General features: G+C 38.3%; 1 protein-coding gene across 5 annotated transcripts in view; it reads left to right on the forward strand.

The window, feature by feature from the left end:
- SNX27 (sorting nexin 27) overlaps nt 1-18,472 on the forward strand; it is a 100,868-nt gene that overhangs the window by 64,030 nt on the left and 18,366 nt on the right. For all 5 annotated transcript variants that reach the window (XM_064282599.1, XM_064282601.1, XM_064282602.1 and 2 more), the window contains 5 exons: nt 7,399-7,591; nt 9,193-9,257; nt 11,018-11,122; nt 14,513-14,591; nt 16,310-16,473. In XM_064282599.1, the coding sequence (XP_064138669.1) occupies nt 7,399-7,591; nt 9,193-9,257; nt 11,018-11,122; nt 14,513-14,591; nt 16,310-16,473 (606 nt within the window). The remainder of the gene's footprint in view (nt 1-7,398; nt 7,592-9,192; nt 9,258-11,017; nt 11,123-14,512; nt 14,592-16,309; nt 16,474-18,472) is intronic.

Raw genomic sequence — 18,472 nt, forward strand, 5'->3', positions numbered from 1 at the left:
ATATCATTTTCCGTAGTGGTTGTACCATTTAACATTCCCACCAGCAGTGCGTAAGAGTTACATTCTCCCTACAAACTCTCCAACATTTTTTGTTTTTGTTTTTGTTTTTTTTGATTAGTGCCAGTGTTGTCAGGGTGAGATAGTATCTCATTGTAGTTTTGATTTGCATTTCTGTAATGGCCTTGTGGCCCTGGTGGCATGGTGGTTAAGAGATCAGCTGCTAACCAAAAGGTCAGCAGTTTGAATCCACTGACTGCTCCGTGAAAGTCTTATGGGGCAGTTGTACTCTGTCTTATAGGGTCCCTATGAGTCAAAATCAACTTGACGGCAATGGGTTTTAATGGCCTCGAGTTGCAATATTGAAGGATTCTATGGGGAAAATATTCAATAACACAGGAAACATCAAAAGAAATGGAAGGAATACACAGAGTCACTGTACCAAAAAGAATTGGTCAGTGTTCACCCATTTCACAAGATAGCATATGATCAAGAACCGATGGTAGTGAAGGAAGAAGAAGTCCAAGCTGCACTGAACGCATTGGCGAAAAACAAGTCTCCAGGAGTTGACAGAGTACTAATTGAGATGTTTCGAAAGATGGATGCAGTACTGGAAGTGCTCATTCATCTATGCCAGGAAATCGGAAGACAGTTACCTGGCCAACAGATTGGAAGAGATCCATATTTGTGCCCATTCCAAAGAGAGGTGATTCAATAGAACGTAGAAATCATCAAACAGTGTCATTAATATCACAGACAAGTAAAATTTTGCTGAAGATCATTGAAAATTGGTTGCAGCAGTACATTGCCAGGGAACTGCCAGAAATTCAAGCCGGTTTCAAAAGAGGCCATGGAATGAGAGATATCGTTGCTGACGTCAGACGAATTGACTGAAAGCAGAGAATACCAGAAAGATGTTTACCTGTGTTTTATTGACCATGCAAAGACATTTGGCTGTGTGGATCATAACATATTATAAACAACATTGAGAAGTATGGGACTTCCAGAAAGCTTAATCGTGCTGATGCAGAACCTGTACATAGACCAAGAGGCAGCGATTTGAACAGAACAAGGGGATGCTGTGTGGTTTAAAGTCAGGAAAGCTGTGCATTAGGGTTGTATCCTTTTACCATACTTATTCAGTCTGTTTGTTGAGCAATTAACCTGAGAAGCTGGACTATATGGAGAACACGGCATCAGGATTGGAGGAAGACTCATTAACAACCTGCGATGTGCAGATGACACAACCTTGCTTGCTGAGAGTGAAGAGGACTTGAAGCACTTACTGATGAAGATCAAAGACCACAGCCTTCAGTATGGATTGCACCTCAACATAAAGAAAACAGAAATCCTCACAACTGGACCAATAACAACATCATGATAAACAGAGAAAAGATTGAATTTGTCAAGGACTTCATTTTACTTGGATCCTCAATCAATTTTCATGGAAGCAGCGGTCAAGAAACCAAATGACACATTGTCTTGGGCAAATCTGCTGCAGAAGACCTCTTTAAAATGTTACAAAGCAAAGATGTCACTTTAAGGACTGAGGTGGGCCTGACCCAAGCCATGGTGTTTTCAGTCACCTCATATACATGCAAAAGCTTGTCAGTGAATAAGGAAGCCAGAAAAGAATTGATGCCTTTGAATTACGGTGTTAGCAAAGAATATTGAATATATCATGGACTGCCAGAAGAATGAACAAATCTGTCTTGGAAGAACTGTGGCCAGAATGTTCATTAGAAGCAAGAATGGTGAGACTTCATCTCACATACTTTGGACATGTTATCAGGAGGGACCAGTCCCTGGAGAAGGACATCATGCTTGGTAAAGTAGAGGGTCAACAAGATGAATTGGCACAATGACTGCAGCAGTGGTCTCAAGCATAACGAGGATTGTGAGGATGATGAAGGACTTGGCAGTACTGTTGTAGACAGGGTTGTTATTTGTCAGAACTGACTTGACAGTATCTAATACTAATGACTCATAATCATGAGGTTTTCTTCATGTGTCTGCTAGCCACCGGAATGTCTTCTTTGGTGAAGTATCTGTTCATATCCTTTGCCCATTTTTTAATTGGATTTTTTGTCTTTTTGGTGTTAAAGCGTTGAAGTATTTTGTAGGTTACAGAGATTAGACCCTTGTCTAGACCCTAATACGGCACAGCCAGAATTTTTTTTCCCAGGCTATAGGTTTTTTTTTTTAACTCTTTTGGCGACATTTTTTGATGAGTATAAGTGTTTAATATACAGGAGTGCCCAGATGTCAAGTTTATTTTCTGGTGTTTGTGCTTTGTTAGTTACGGTTTGTGTTGTGTTTATGCCATGTATTAGAACTCCTAGGGCTGTCCCTATTTTTTCTTCCATGATCTTAATCATTTTAGTTTTAGTCTTTGATGCATTTTGAGTTAGTTTTTGTATATGGTGGGAGGTATGGATCCTGTTTTATTTTTTTACAGATGGATATCCAGTTATGTCAGGACCATTTGTTAAAAAGACTCTCTTTTCCCCATTTAATTGACTTTGGCTTTTTATAGATGGGTGGATTTACATCTGGGTTCTCAATTTTATTCCCATTGGTCTGTGTCTCTTGTTGCCTGTCGTGGCTCTCCTGGCTCTTTATATGTCAAGTAATTTTGGATTGTATCCTCGATATTGTGAATGTTATATTGTATAGACTCTGAGTTCTATAATATTCTTCTGAGGAATGTTGATGTTTTTGTTTTACCTGGCAATTAACTGTAAGCTGTGTCACCTTCTCTGAATCATACCTGAAGTTTCAGTTTAATTCTTTCAGCCTTTGCTGTGCTACTAAGTCTATCCTGTGTGTATGTTGTTCAGGGGTCAGCTTGAGATATAAAACAAAAAACTGAACCTGTTGCATCAAGTTGTTTCCTGCTCACAGCGATTAAGGTATCTTCTTCTCTGGCTTTCTCCTCTCTCGAATTTCATCACTTACTCTGGTCACAGCCATGGTTGGTTGCCCAGAGTTCTTTTCCTCATTTCTTCTTGCCAGAATGATGACAGGGTTTCTATGGGAGTTTTAGTTGTTTTAGCCATGTCACTCTGTAATGAACTGTTTTAGCTTTTGTTGGTCTGAAAAAATCTTTATTTCACGTTTATGTTTGAAAGATATTTTTATGGGGTATAGAATTCTGGATTGGTAGCTTTCTTTCTGTGCTTTAAAAATGTCATGACAGGCTTCTAGCTTGCATAGTTTTTGATGAGAACTCTGTTCATTGTAATTTTCATTCCTCTCTCTGTAATGTCTTAACCTCTCCTGGCTACCTGTATCTAAGTGTGTATTTCTTGATATTTATACTGCTTGGGGTTCTCTGAACTTTATAGATCTGTGGTTTGATATTTTTTATTATTTTTAGAAAATTCTCAGCCAGTATGTCTTCAAATATTTCTTCTGCACTTTTTTTTCCTTCCTCTTCTCCTTTTGAAATTCCAATTACACGTATGTTAGGCTGTTTGATAATGTCCTATAGCTTTTGGATGCTCTGTTCTGTTTTTAATTTTTTTTAACTTTTTTCTCAGTATAGATAATTTCTGTTGATCTGCCTTCAACTGATTCTTTCCTCAGTTGTGTCCAGTCTACTGATGAGCCCATATGAGAATGCTTTTTATTTCTATCATTTCCATTTGATGTTTTTCTTATAGTTTTCATATCTGCTGAAATTCACACACTGACCTTTCCAGTAGGTGCTTTTTTTTTTTTTTTTTTTTTTTGCGCATTAGGTGAAAGTTTACAAAGCAAATTAGATTCCCATTTGATAGTTTATATATACAGTGTTTCATGGCCTTGGTTTCATTCCCTACAAGTGTGTCAACACCCTCCCCATTTCTGCCCTGGGTTCCCTGTTGCCTTTTGTCCTGACTTTCTACCCTTCTTATCCTTGCTTTTGGGCAAATACTTCCCTTTTGATCTCATATAATTGGTTGTTTTAAGGAGCACATTCCTCTCGGGTATTATGTTTATTTTAGGGGCTTGTCTATTGTTTGTCAGGACAGTGGTCTCCAGGAATGGCTTCAGTTCCAGATCAGGAGGATGTCTTAAAGCCATAATCTCAGGGGTCCCTTCAGTCTCTGTCAGACCAATAAGTCTGGCCTTTTTTGTGAATTTGATTTTGGTTCTACATTTTTCTCCCACTCTGTCCAGGACCTCTTGTGATCCCACTTACAGTGATCAGTAGTGCTAGCTTGGCACCATCTAGTTCTTCTGGTCTCAGGGCCATGTTGGCTGTGGTTCATGTGGTTCGTTAGTCCTTTGGATTAATTGATCCCTTGAGTCTTTGATTTTCTTCACTCTCCTTTGCTCCAGACAGGAAGAGAACAATAGTTGTATTTTAAGTGGATGGTCGCAAGCTTTTAAAACCCCAGATGCTACTTACCAAAGTAGGATGCAGAACATTGTCTTTATGAACTGTGTTTTGCCAATTGACATAGGTGTCCCCCAAGTCTGTGGTCCTTTGCCCTTGTGCCTGGGAACTTCATCCTGTTAGGTGTTTATGTCTCAGAGGTTTCCCAGACTGTGCCCCTTTTGTGCTCTGTTGTCTATATTAATATATGAGGAGCACCTACAGTCCAGTATTTCTTTAACATATTAACTGTAATTATTTCAAAGTTCCTCTCTTACAGTTTTAACATCTGGGTCATCTCTGAGACTGCTTTAACTTTTGATAGTGAATTGTTTTTATTTCTTGCTTTTTTGTCTTGTAATATTTGATTAAATGTTTAGCATCATGTCAAGAACAGTATAAGTCTGAGGTAGATAGTATTTGTACTTGGAAATGGGCAAGCTTCATCTTCTGTTAGGGAATTGAGTCAATCTAGTCCAGAGTTGATAAACTGGGTTTGGGTCTTGTTGTGGCTATCGTTACCTTTATTGTGCAGTAAGCATCAAATTCCTCTAGCAATGGGCTGCTGTTACCTTGTGCTTAGAGTGGGGGCTGTGGTTCTAGAGGGTTTTTCTCAGTGTTCATGCCCCCGCCACCGCCCCACAGCTTTCAACTATCCCTGCATGCCTACACCACAGACAGGTTCCCTCCTCACACTCTTGCCCCTCCTCCAGTGGTAGACTGCATTTGCTTTTTACTTGGTGCTAGACTTGTGGAGGTAGATGGATTCTATGCTGTCTGATCCAACCTCAGTCTTAAGCAAAGTCTGTGTGCCTGATTCTCAGGACTGAGGCTTTCTTAGTTTTTGTAACCCTCTTCCTCATCTCAGCCAAACTCTACCTTATATCTGTGATTTGCCTTGGGAAGGAGTTTTCTGTTCCTCCCTAGCTGTAGCAACAGTAGGAACCTGGACCCAGGAAGGTTTCCTGCCTCTCGGCCAAAGCAGTAGATCTTTGTGCCCTCTAGGCGAGAGGGTTTGCTGCCCATCCCCAAACTGCTTAAGGCTTTTGCTAAGAAAAGAAGGGTTGGGGGAAGTGGGTGCAGCATTTTGTCTGTCCTCTAACAGTAGTCAGCCACCTCCTGCAAACCTGAGATTACCAAGGGAGATAATGGCTACTTTCCTGCCCTGCCACCAGTCTTTCTCATGAGCACTCTGTAGGACCATGGAAAAGACTTGGAAGTGAGTGGCAACTCTCCATGTGTCTCTGTTGGGAGCATTGTTCTTACAGATTCCTGAATTTTAAACCAAAGCAGAAGCAACCTGTGATGGCTGTTTAATGTCCTTGTCTGCTAGTTCCTTGTCTCTGTCATTACTAGGTCTCTTTCTACTGACCGATTTTTTTCCTGGTTATGGGTCAAATTTTCATGCTTCTTCATATGTCTAGTCATTTTTGGTTGGATACTGTGCATTGTGAATTTTATGTTATTGGGTGCTGTATTTTGTTATATTCCTTTAAAGAGTGTTAAACTTTTTCTGACACGCACTTAAGTTACTTACAAATTACTTTGACCTTTTTGAAGTTTGTTTTTAAGCTGTTTTAGGGTATGTTTAGAGTAGCTTTTATTCTATAGCTAATTTAGCCCCACTCCTAAATTGTATTCCTTTTTGAGTTCCATCCTGAATGTCATGTAAATTCAGGGAGATCTCTCTATTCTGCCTAGAGGGAAGTTGAATGATTTCTGACCCTGTGTGTACTCTGGGATTTGTTCATTTTACAGCACCCCCCACCCCCACCCCATTTAGTAGTTATTTCATGGGATCTTTATTCAGCAGAAACTCAAGGGGATCCTATGGAGGTTTCTGGAGCTCTTCCTCTCTTTAGCTCCCTCCTCTTTGGTATTCTACCCTGCAAATTCTAGCTGCTTTGGCCTCCCTGAACTCCTGTCTCTGTCTCCTCATCGCAGTGAAGTTGCTGGACTCTGGGTGCCCCTGTCTGAGCTTACAGTTCAGGGTTTGCCCCCAGGCAGAAAGCCTACGTTGGAATAGGGTTCATCTTGTTTATTTCACTTTTTTCAGGGATCACGGTTCTGATCTGCCTCTTGTCCAGTGCCCGTTTCTTCATGAGGATTATTAACTCCTTATTGTTTAGAGAAGTTCCTTGGAGTACATGTATTCTTCAGCTTTTTTCATTGTTGACCTTGTCTTAATGATTGAAGGGAAAAGAACAAAATTAGGGATATCTGACTTCAGAAACGAAGTTTTTGCAAAAATGGTTTATTTGCAAAAATGCCACTATTAAAATGTTGAATTGGCAAATGTTGGGTTATATATATTTTTATAACAATTTTTAAAAAGTCACTATTTCTCAAATCAATTTTTAGACCTTTTCTTTGGAATTAACTTTAGAGCCAGTTTAGGAGCCCTGGTGGCACAGTAGCCAAGTGCTCAGCTGCTAACTGAAAGGTTGGTGGTTTGAACGCACCAGCCACTCTGCAGGAGACAGATGTGGCAGTCTGCTTCTGTAAAGATGTACAGCCTTGGAAATCCTATGAGAATGTTCTCCTCTGACCCATAGGGTCGCTATGAGTAGAAATAGACCTGATGGCAATGGGTTTGGTTTGGGGATTTAGCGCCAGTTTGGGCCACATAGAAATACCATTCACATTGCTTTATAATCAACCCTAGTGTTTTACATCCCCCTCCAAATTTGCTTGCTTGTTTGTTTGTCTTGACCTTGAATGACTTTAACTTTCTGAAAATAAAATCCATCCTCAAAAACTGGTAATTGCCTTTGAAAATACTTAAAACAGTGTGTTGAAGTAATTTTAATAGTAAAAATAAAATCACGGCTCCAAGGAAACAGCCCTCTTTTGTGCATATAACTTCTGGCATGTTTATTAAATATAAGTCTTATTTGCAAGTGACCTTGAACATGTTCTCTGTTAAGTACATAGCAGAATTCACCTAACCGATATCCATCTGAACCTGACCTTAGATGGTTCTGTGGTTTCATCTGTAGTAAATAGACTCTTTTTTTTTTGCTCTTCTCCTTCACCAGGTATACAATGTTTACATGGCAGGGAGGCAGCTGTGTTCTAAGCGGTACCGAGAGTTTGCCATCCTACACCAGAACCTGAAGAGAGAGTTTGCCAACTTTACATTTCCCCGACTTCCAGGGAAATGGCCATTCTCATTATCAGAACAGCAATTAGATGCCCGACGTCGTGGGTTGGAAGAATATCTAGAAAAAGGTAAGCCAGCCCATTATACTCCACCGTCTTGAGTAGACAAAGGGTCTAGGTACATAGTTTAACTCCTAAACTTCGTAACTAAATTTCCTGTAACTCAGTATAGTGAAAGTCAAGTTTCTGACTACAGGCGTTTAGTGATCTGAGCTTTGAAGGCCTTGGACAGAAATGTCCAGTACAGTGATTAATATTCTATGTTTTACTGGCTCACTAGACATTAACAACAACAGAAAAATGCATGATTAGTTTTCAATGCATTAAGGACCTGTATTTATAGGGTTGTATTATTTGCCAGTAAACACATACAGATATACTCACCAGTGGATTTTTATGCTGAATTTATTAGGGAACTAAGTGGACAGTATTTAAGACATTTTCTTTAAAATGACTCATGCTGCCTGGTATATACTATATAAAAACTCTTTTATTCCTCTTACAGGTCTTCTTGAATAGGTTTGCTGAGTTGTAGGTAATCTAAAGTCCCATTATCTAAGTAGGTTATAGGAAGAAGTATTGAAATGTACGTGTTATCTAGGAGCTTCCAATTAGGAGTTAGTGGATACCGAAGCATTTGTTTATCCTAAGATGGGAGGAAATTGACACAGATCTCCTAAATAAGATAGTTCATCTTGTAGCTCAGAGAAGAGACCTCGCCTCACTACCTTATAGCTTTATAATCTGCCGGCTGCATTATGGGTTTTTCTTTAAAATACTCGTTTAATAGGATAATGGTCTTATCTGGTATTTGGTTATTCTGTGTCTTTGTGTCCTTGTATAAGAACTAGTTGACCTAGTTGTTTTTGTTTTTGTTTTTTTAACTTTGGTAGAAGCCTTATCCCTGAAGAAAAGCCATTTCCCTCATAGAAGGTAGTGAAACTTCTCATTCGTTTTTAGCTTTTTTCTAAAGTGGAATGGCCTCTAAACTCAGCCTTTGGGAAATGAGAAAAGGTACAATTTTTTAATGAAATGGAAGTAAAAATCTTCAGCGTAATTTACCATCCTCATGAGAGTGTCAGGAAATTAACTTTCTTAGATTTGGACGATTAACTACCTACCTTCCTGCTTTCCTTCCCTCCTTTTTTTTTTTTTTTGAGGGGGGAGTTGTATTGAAGCTGAAGTCAGTGAGGTGAGAAGATATGCTCAGTCAAATACTTAATTGCCTATTCATTTTTTCCAGAGTGGCTTTAAATGCTTATGGTTCTCTGGCTGACCTGTTTCTAGGCCAAATGAATATTTTCCTTTTGTATTTAGTTTATTCCTGATTCACCTTTCCCTTCCACTGCCTGTTTTCCCTCATGCGCTATTGTTGTAGCTTATTAATAGTTCACACAGACTGCAAAGTCAGATTTACTGAACATTTAAAACAGTTTTTTTCTGAGTAACTTCCTTTGGCTCTGTTTAATATTTTTAGCAAACTGCATCTTTGTACCTTCTATTATTCCTCTCTTCTAGACCATATTTAGATGAATGACTATCGTGTCTTAAAATTACATATGCCTTAGCATTGACTGCCACTGATGATTTGTACTTCACCATGATATGTTATTGACTTTAATGTTCTTAATTTTAGGCCTCACAACAGATTCTATCTTTGTTTTCTATAGTGTGTTCAATACGAGTCATTGGTGAGAGCGACATCATGCAGGAATTTCTATCAGAATCAGATGAGGTAAGTGAATAACCCTTACAGTGACTATTTACCTCCCAGCTCCATGTGGGGGGAAAAGAAACATACCGAGTATGGATTGAGTTTTTGCCATAAACTCTCCAAACAACTATATTTTTCTGCATCTTTTTTATATGTATCCTGCTTATCCTTCAAGACCTTATACAAAATCCATCTTCTCTTTGAAGCTGTCTCTGATGACTCAAGTCATTAATTTTTCATTTCATCAAGAATTTTTACAGTCAGTACTACTCAATTATCATCTTGTTGCTATATCATTCTCCAACAATAAGACTGTTACTTTATAGTTGTAGCTTACTAGAGTGAGTTAGGAGTCTTGGGCGGCGCACATGGTTAAGCACTTGGCTACTAACTGAAAGGTTGGTGGTTTGAATCCACCCAGAGGCCCCTCAGAAGAAAGCCCTGGCAGTCTACTTCGGAAAGATCCCCAAACCAAACCCACTGCTGTTGCGTCAGTTCCAACTCATAAAGATCCTATAGGACAGAGTAGAACCGTCCCATAAGGTTTCCAAGGCTGTAAATCTTTACGGAAACAGACTATCACATCTTTTTCCCACAGAGCGGCTGGCTGGTGGGTTCAAACTGCTGACCTTTTGGTTAGCTAAGCGCCTTAGCCACTGTACCACCAGGGCTCTTTCAGAAAGATCACAGCTATTGAAAACCTAATGGAGCACATTTGTACTCTGAGACACATGAAGTCACCATCAGTTAGAACTGACTTGATGGCAACTGGTTTTTTTGTTTGTTTTAAAGAGTGTGAGCCACCCATAGGTAAGATCTAGCTCTTGACCGTCTTTGATCCCCAGTTCCTACCACAGCTCTACTCTGTCCTATAGGGTCACTATGAGTCGGAATCGACTCAATGGCACTGGGTTTTTTTTTAACCACAGTGTCAAGCATGTTATATAGGTACTTAGTAAATCTTAATTGAATAGGACAATGAATAGTCAACGTTAATATACTAAATAGTGTGCTATCCACTAATTATTTTACTAGATTGTAAGTTTCTTGTAGACAAGGGCTTATAATAAAGTAATGCTTAGGATGGTTTTAAGCAATGAGTAGTACTTTTTTTCAAGTGTGAGATGAAGGTGGACTTGTTCCTAAATAGTTATTTCCTTCTAATGAGAATTACAAGGTCAAAAATCTCTTAGAAGAATGTGTTAATCATCAACAAGAAGAGAATAAGGATTTCTTTTGAATTAAGGAGAATAAGAATTGGTTATCTTTGCTAAAAGAAAACTGGCATTAGACTAATTCAGATTCTTGAACCTCATACGTTTTTCTTTTCAAAGATACCATGATTACTTCAGCGTTCAGAAGGGAACTTAGTATACCACTCGAGCCAATCTAGTATGCCTAACCATTTAAAACCCGAGAATATTGTTGCAACTAGCATTATCAGTTATTTTCTCCTTTCATATTTAGTTTCCAGATGGGGTAAGAGAAGTAACTCAGAAATCTCATCTGTGTTTGACCTAGACTGCTTCATACAAGCTTTCTGTTTTGAAATGTGAACAGTTGAATTGAACATGTTTCTTTCCTGTTTGTTCATCTTAAAAGTTAACTTATGCTGTAGCCTAAAGTCAGCTTTATGACTTATAAATATATTGACTTTTAAGGTATCTTTCCCCCCCTTTCATTGGAACTCACTTTATCATATGTTTAGGTTATTGTTTAGCCAGCATGTTACAGAGAGGGTAAGTCGGTCATAAATTCTTTCTCTGTGTCTTTCCTCCCAGAACTACAATGGTGTGTCCGACGTAGAGCTGAGAGTAGCATTACCAGATGGAACAACAGTTACAGTCAGGGTTAAAAAGAACAGTACTACAGACCAAGTCTATCAGGTAAATTAAACTTGAACAAGTAGACTTGACATTAAATGATGTAAAACTAAATGAGTTAATACATGTAAAGTGATTAGAGTGTCTGGCACATTATCAGTATTACTAAATGTTAGCTGCTATTGTTGTTGTTATTATTAATGTAAAATACTTTGCCCTCCGTGAAAGAAAGGGGCGTTAAAAATGCCAGCTTATAGTGGTTGTGATTAGGAGTCCCTGAGTGGCACAAATGGTTAAGCTCTTGACTACTATCTGAAAGGCTGGCAGTTCAGATCTACCCAGAGGCGCCTTGGAAGACTGGCCTGGTGGTCTGCTTCCAAAAAGTCACAGCCTTGAAAACCCATTACCCTGCAGAATGGGGTGCCATGAGCCAGAATCGACTTGATGGCAATTAACAAGAAGTAGTTGTGATTAACCACCCCCCTTTTATTGTAAAAAACAACATGCATGAAAACACAGTGGTACAGTGAACTTCCATATAGTCATCACTAATATTCAGTAATTATCAAGATTTGGCCAAATTTGCATCATCTATCCTTTGTTTTTCCTTTTTCTTTAAGTATTTTTTTTAATCCCATATTACTGGACCTCTGTATACTTCAGCACGAATCTCTAAAATATATGGACATAACCACAATGCCATTATCAAACCTAAAAAAATTAACAGTATTTCCTTGGTATTACCTAATAACTAATCCATAATCAAATTTTTCCAGTTGTCTAAAAATGATTTTCATAGTTGTTTTCTTAAAATCTGGTTGTAAACAAGGTCCTCACAGCACATTTGGTTTTTCTGTCCGCCTTAATATAGAGCAGTCCCTTACCTGTTTTTTTTTTTTTCCTCCATGCCATTGTTTTGTTGCAGAAATTGGGCCAGTGTCCTGTGGAATGCCCCACATTCTGAATTTACCTGTTTGTTTCCTTGTGGTGTCATTTAATATGCCCTTCTGTCTCCTTGTATTTGCTATAAATGGAAATTTTCTCTAGAGACTTGATTAGGTTCAGGTTCAGTTTTTTTTTTTAAACTTTGTAATTGGTGCTGTATACTTCATCTTGCTTCCCAACAGGAGGTATACAATATCAGGCTATCCCACTTTCAGTGATATTAAGATTAATCAATAGGTTTAGGGGTCATAAGCAGTGATAACCAGATCTCTCCATTGTAGAGCACCCCACTGATCTTCGAATGAGTGTATCCATTGATGACTATTGCCTTAACAATTTCATTAAGGGTTACAAAGTGGTGATTTTCTAATTCTCCTATTTCTTCCACATTTATAAGCTGGAGTTTCTCTATAAAGAACTTTTTCTTATCAACTAAGGCAACTTAATTATCCTGAAATTGTTTAGGAAAGGGAGGATAAATATTTAATTATTTTATTCCCAATTTTCAGAGCAAAGCATTGGTGCCCTGGTTGAAGTCCAGTGGGATAATTATTTTATTTATTCAGTATCATGTGGGATTTTAGATAGTGTGATTTAATCGATAGCATATATTATCTTTTTTGATGCTCACATTGTTCCATCTTTGGCCAATGGAACCTCCTTCCTGGCTGCTCCTGTATTCTTCTGATGCTACTGGTTTGTTTAAGATGGCTTGCTTGCCTTTTGATACAAGTTGTCCTAGGCTCATCTTTATATATTTCTACCATAGATCTAGAATCAGCCATTTACCCAAGTAATCCTGGGTAAAGAGATGGTATTTAAAGACTGTGATGTAGTGCTGGGTATAATCATTGCTTTTAGGCCTTTTTATTGGCCATTAACCATGATTTGATCAGTATTTTCAGGGAGACAGGTTTCTGGGTATTAATGTTTATTTTTCCTTTGTAGGAAACAAAAAATTTGTCCCCCATACATTTACCCATAGACTGTATCTCTGGCAAAGGGTTTATTCAGGAGCTGAGGTTATTTCTGCAATTATACAGTGGTGAAGCAGTTGTAAGGAAAACACTAATTTTACAGCTTGCTGATGTTGTGTTTTATTTTCTTTTGCTTTTTTCAATGTTTTTCTAGCAAGGCCTGGTGTTTTTGTATTTTCCCCCCACCCTTGTTTTTGAGACTTCTAGCTAAGAGCCATTTTCAGCTCTTGAGAACATTTCCGTTTCTATTCCAGTGCAGTACAGAGTGGTATTTTAAAACACTTACACTCCCTAGTTACTTCCTCACATCAAGGAGGAACCTAGGCCTAATCTGTGAGCAGATATGGGAAGAAGGGATATAATCATATTTGGTTTACTCAGGCACTAATTAATATTCAGTATTTTTACCTTGTTTAATTAATATCTTATTTAGATTGGGATTGAACTTGAAATTTTGGTACTCCTAGTTTGTATTTTTTGCTTTGTGTTTTGTATGTAATTTCAGTTTCCATTTTATTTGGTCACTGATTCTTTCAAGTTTGGTTTTTTTGTTTGTTTGTTTTAATATTTTATGGTGTTTTAAGTGGAAGTTTATGAAGCAAATTAGGTTTCCATTTAACAGTTTTCATACAACTTGTTCTATGACATTGGTTACATTTTTCACAATGTGTCAACATGCTCATTATTTCCATTCTTTTTTGTTGTTTCCGTTGATCTACCTTCCCTGCCCCTCCTTAGCTTCTCATCTTTGTTTTAGGGTAAATGTTGACTCTTTGGTCTCATGTAATTGATTATTTAAGGGAGCACAGTATTCATGGGTGATATTGTTTATTTTATAAGCCAGTCTATTATTTCAGCTTCTTTTTGACAAATTAGAGCCTTAGTTCCTAGAGGGAAGAACTGATACTTGTTTAATAATGCCTCTGTTGTCCCAACATTTTGCTGTTTTTATGTGTATATTAATGATGGTAATTCTTAGGAAATGGAGGTACCTAATGTCCCCAGCCTGAGACATGGATCACCTGAAAAATAATTTGTGAACCATGAAAAAAATTGACAAAAATAGCTTAAGCTCAAGAACCAAAGCTGTAACCCTTGTGTGTTAACAACCAGTATTAAATGTAGGTGGACTCTGTGAGACTGGATATGTAGGCTCTTCTTACTCTGTCTTTATTGTAAGCACATTTTTGTAAGTGCTGTTAAAAGGACCCTCTTGGGATAGAATCCTGTTTTAGAGAAGAAAGCTGATATTTAAGGAGAGACCATTATCAGCTGATATTAGAGGGGAAAACTCATACTTAGAGATGAAATATAGGTATTTTTTCCCCTTTTCTTTCACAATACACGTGCATGAGTGCATGTACACATATATGCAAAGAAGGATAGGATAGCTGTGAACCAGGAATTTAATGTTTGTGAAGCCAAAATGGCAGAGCCCCTTCTCTCCCCTCTGCATTCATACGCCTGTCTTTTCTCACAGAACTGTCTGATTTAGTTTTCCTGAAACTAATCTATCCTGTTTATACTTTAGGCTATTGCAGCAAAGGTTGGCATGGACAGTACAACGGTGAATTACTTTGCTTTATTTGAAGTGATCAATCATTCCTTTGGTAAGTGCCAGTGGCTAATATTAAATATTGTTTTGGGGTATTTTATTCTAATACTGTTGACTGATGTTTCCAGAAACTGTCAGATTGAAACTATTTGCCCAGTGAAGAGCTTGAAGGCAAGGGGAGAGCCCTCTCATCAGGATTGCCTCCAACAAGCAGACCGGGCAAATCCTGTTAAGCTCAGGTTATTAGGGTGTCTGATCACTGTTGATCTTTTTCCCTCTTTTGTAAGTTATACCCGAAGCTGAATCAGATACTTTCATGAAGTTCTTTTAAATCCAGTGTTCAAAATTCACAAATCCCAATGCAACAGCCTTAAAAAGAGGGCTTTGTCTTTTAGTCACAGTTGAGTAAAGATTTTTAAGAAAGAATAAGTAGCTTTTTGTTTCCAGGAGTTAGAAAGAGACACTTCATTAAAAGCTTATTACACTTTAGTGCACATGTTTTAAGTTTCTGTGTGAGTAGATTTCCCACTTCCTAGGAAATTTTACTGCATGGTGACAGGAAGTTTCTGTTATATTTTATTTTAGAAAACCTAGGGATGATGGGCACATTGCTTGCACAAGAGGGAGGAAGTCTGTGGCTTGCTCTGCATGACACAGATTTCCTACAGTTTATGGGTCTCTTCCACAACATTTACACACACACACCGAGGCTAAGTCCAGAAATGACAGGCATAATATTGGTTGAATAGACTTCCTCATCCCAGAAAGGGGGAGAGGAGCTTGTTAGACCTGGGTCCCCTATGGTCCCAGGTCAAGGTAGAGCAACCTTGATTCCCCCTCAAGCAGTCATATTCCTCTTCTTCTTTTTCTTCCTAAGTCCCTAAAGCCTGACAAAAAAAAAAAAAAAAACTAGTTGCTTTCTAGTCATTTCCAACTCATGCGTCTCTATGTGTGTCAGAGTAGAACTGCACTCCATAGGGTTTTTGAGACTGTGACCTTTTGGAAGCAGATCACCAGGCTTTTCTTCTGAGGCACCTCTGGGTGGATTCAAACCACCAAACTTTCAGTTAGTAGTTGAGTGCTTAATTGTTTGCGCCACCCAGGGACTCCACGGTCTGACAGGGTTGATACAAATGATGTTATAAAGGATTACTAGGGAACCAGGAGATATTAAATCTGCCTTTTTCAGCATCGTAAAGCCAAGTAAACATCAAGAGAAGAAAACTCTATGCTTTTCTGAAGAAAGCAAGTATAGAGATTAAAAGTCGTGGCGTTTGTTTATCCTGGTTGGGCACTGTTAGGGAGAGCGGGTGGAGAATAACAAGAACCTTTCAGCTCTTTATAATAACAGCAATTCACTGAGAATTGCCACTCGAGACATTCTTATGCATCACAGCTGGGTAAGTAAGGGGGGAGGCTTTCTTTAAAGATACTCAGTAGACATCAGCTGTAACTTACCAGATAATGGGTCAGATGTTTTAACTGAATTTGGAATTGGTGCTGTCTGCAAAGTCAGCACGTTAACTGAAGGGGCTGTCATTCAGGTCAGTTTGAGGCTCATCTGGGCATAGTCATAGTTAGAAGAGGCAAATTGGGCTGGACAAAGTTATTTTTTTGCTCCCTAAGCAGAGTTCCGTGATGGATCGGAGCTGATACCCTGATCTCATTTGGTTAATAATAATCTGCCCTTCTTGCTCTGCCTTACACAGTTTATACTAGGGAGACTCCTTATCTGGCCTTTCACTCCAGCTTTATGTTTTCTCTTCTCTTTAGTACGTAAGCTGGCACCTAATGAATTTCCTCACAAACTCTACGTCCAGAATTATACATCAGCTGTGCCAGGCACCTGCCTGACCATTCGGAAGTGGCTTTTTACAACAGAAGAAGAAATCCTCTTAAATGACAATGACCTTGCAGTTACCTACTTCTTTCATCAGGTGGGTGGATTGATCTTCCTGGGAAGTACTGATTTCTTTTTCTGTTTGCATGTAGTGGTTAATCTGCCAGTTCAGTGTGAACACTTGGGTAATAAGCCACTGTGCTCCTGGGTCTTAGTTACACTTGTAAAATGTTCTATCCCATTTCACAAAAGATAAATAAGTTTATAAAAGCAAAAATATCAACACTATTATTTTTAACAACAAAATGAGCATTATGACTTTGTACAGACATACACAGAGTTTAAAGCAACAAATAGTTCTGGAAGGTTTATAATGAAAAATAGTAGTTGCCCCACTTACCCTCATCTGCTTCCATAGGCAACCACCACTTTCACTTCTTTTACTTTGTTTTTGGTTGCTACTTGGTATTTTGGTTTGGTTAGGTATTTACCTTCATGTCTCTGTGAGAGCTTGGTGTTATATTGGTACTACTAGATTTTTCAGATTGCAGCAGTATCTCTTAATTTCCCACTATGGCAGATGAGACTTCAGCTCTCTTTCCTCCCCCATTCTCACACATAGTCATACCTTTTTCATCTTCCCTATTCTCTTAATATAGTCAAATTATAATATTTGTTAGGTCATTATTTAATGTTTACATTATTAGACTCCATAAATAATGAAATTTATAGCAGAGCTATGTAATAAATACTCCCTTCATAACATTTCGTTTTCTCTGTTATCACCCTCCTTTTTCGTTTGCTTGGTTTTCCATTCAGCACTAGACTCTTTACCAGCTGTCTGTATCTCCTCTAAAGACAGTCAGACCCATCAGATATTCTATCAATTTCCACTTTTCTAAAGAAGTCTCTCGTGGAGCATTTTGGCCTATCCCAGTCTGAACTGGTGGCGCCGTACTGGGGTGCACAGCTATCATTCTGATATTGCCTTTTCCATCACCGTCTCCTGTCTGGAATTTCCAGTGTTAGCGTACACGTCTTCTTTTTCTTGCTTGCTTTGGTGAAACACATTCTCAGAGCTTCTTGGAAAAGGGTACATGGGAGATAGTGTTTTTAAATCTTGAATGTCTAAAGATACCTTTATTCTGTCTTCACACTTGATAAATTTTAGGGTTGGATATACAGATCTAGGTTGAAAATTATTTTCCCTCAAAAATTTTAGGCAATTGCTGCATCATCTTTTTAGCATCCAGTGTTGCTATTAAGAAGTCCAAAGCCATTCTGATGCCAATACCTTTATATGTAACCTTTTTTCCCTTTTGGAAGCTTATAAGATCTTTTTTGTCTCCACCAGTCTCACATTTCAAAGTGACATGCTTTGCTGAGGGTCTGTTTTCAGCTATTATGCTGGGCCCTCTGTGGAAAATTTGTGTCTTTCTGATCTGGCAAATTTTGTTGAATTACTCAACTGATAATTTCCTCTCTTTGATTTTCTGTTCTCTCCTTTTGGAACTTTTGTTATTCTGACATGAGACTTCTTGGTCTGCCACAATTTTTTTTGTCCCAATTTTCTTATTCTCACATTTAAATTTCTTTTTCTTTTTGTTCTGCTTTCTGGAAGATTTACTCAGATTTATCTTCTAGTCCTGCTGTTGAGTTTTTTCTGTGTGCTCTTACGTTATTAATTTCCAGAGGTTTTCTTTTGTTCTCTGAATGTTCTTTTATTGTATAATATTCAGTTCTTGTTTTGTGGTTATAATTTTTTTTTGACTTTCTGTGGATATTAAAAATAGTAATTTAAAAAAAATTGGTTTTCTTCTCCCTGCATATTCTACCTCTTTTCTTGTTTTTATTGTTTGCATGTTTCTTTTCTTCTCTGTTGTTCATGTTAGAGGCGTTCTACTAACACACTGATCTGCAGAAATTTAAGATTGGGAGACTACAGAGCCGATCGTAGCCCAGCATGTGATTGGACCTTATTGACTGTGTGCTTCACTGTAGAGAGACCAAACCTCCAGTCTTCTGCTGGCATTGAGGTGGCAGTCCTTTGGCTGCACAGAGTGGAGGAGAGAGCATCTGAGAAATAGACTGCTACT

The sequence above is a fragment of the Loxodonta africana genome, chromosome 3 (assembly GCF_030014295.1).
Source record: "Loxodonta africana isolate mLoxAfr1 chromosome 3, mLoxAfr1.hap2, whole genome shotgun sequence".
NCBI classification, from domain to species: Eukaryota; Metazoa; Chordata; class Mammalia; order Proboscidea; family Elephantidae; genus Loxodonta; species Loxodonta africana.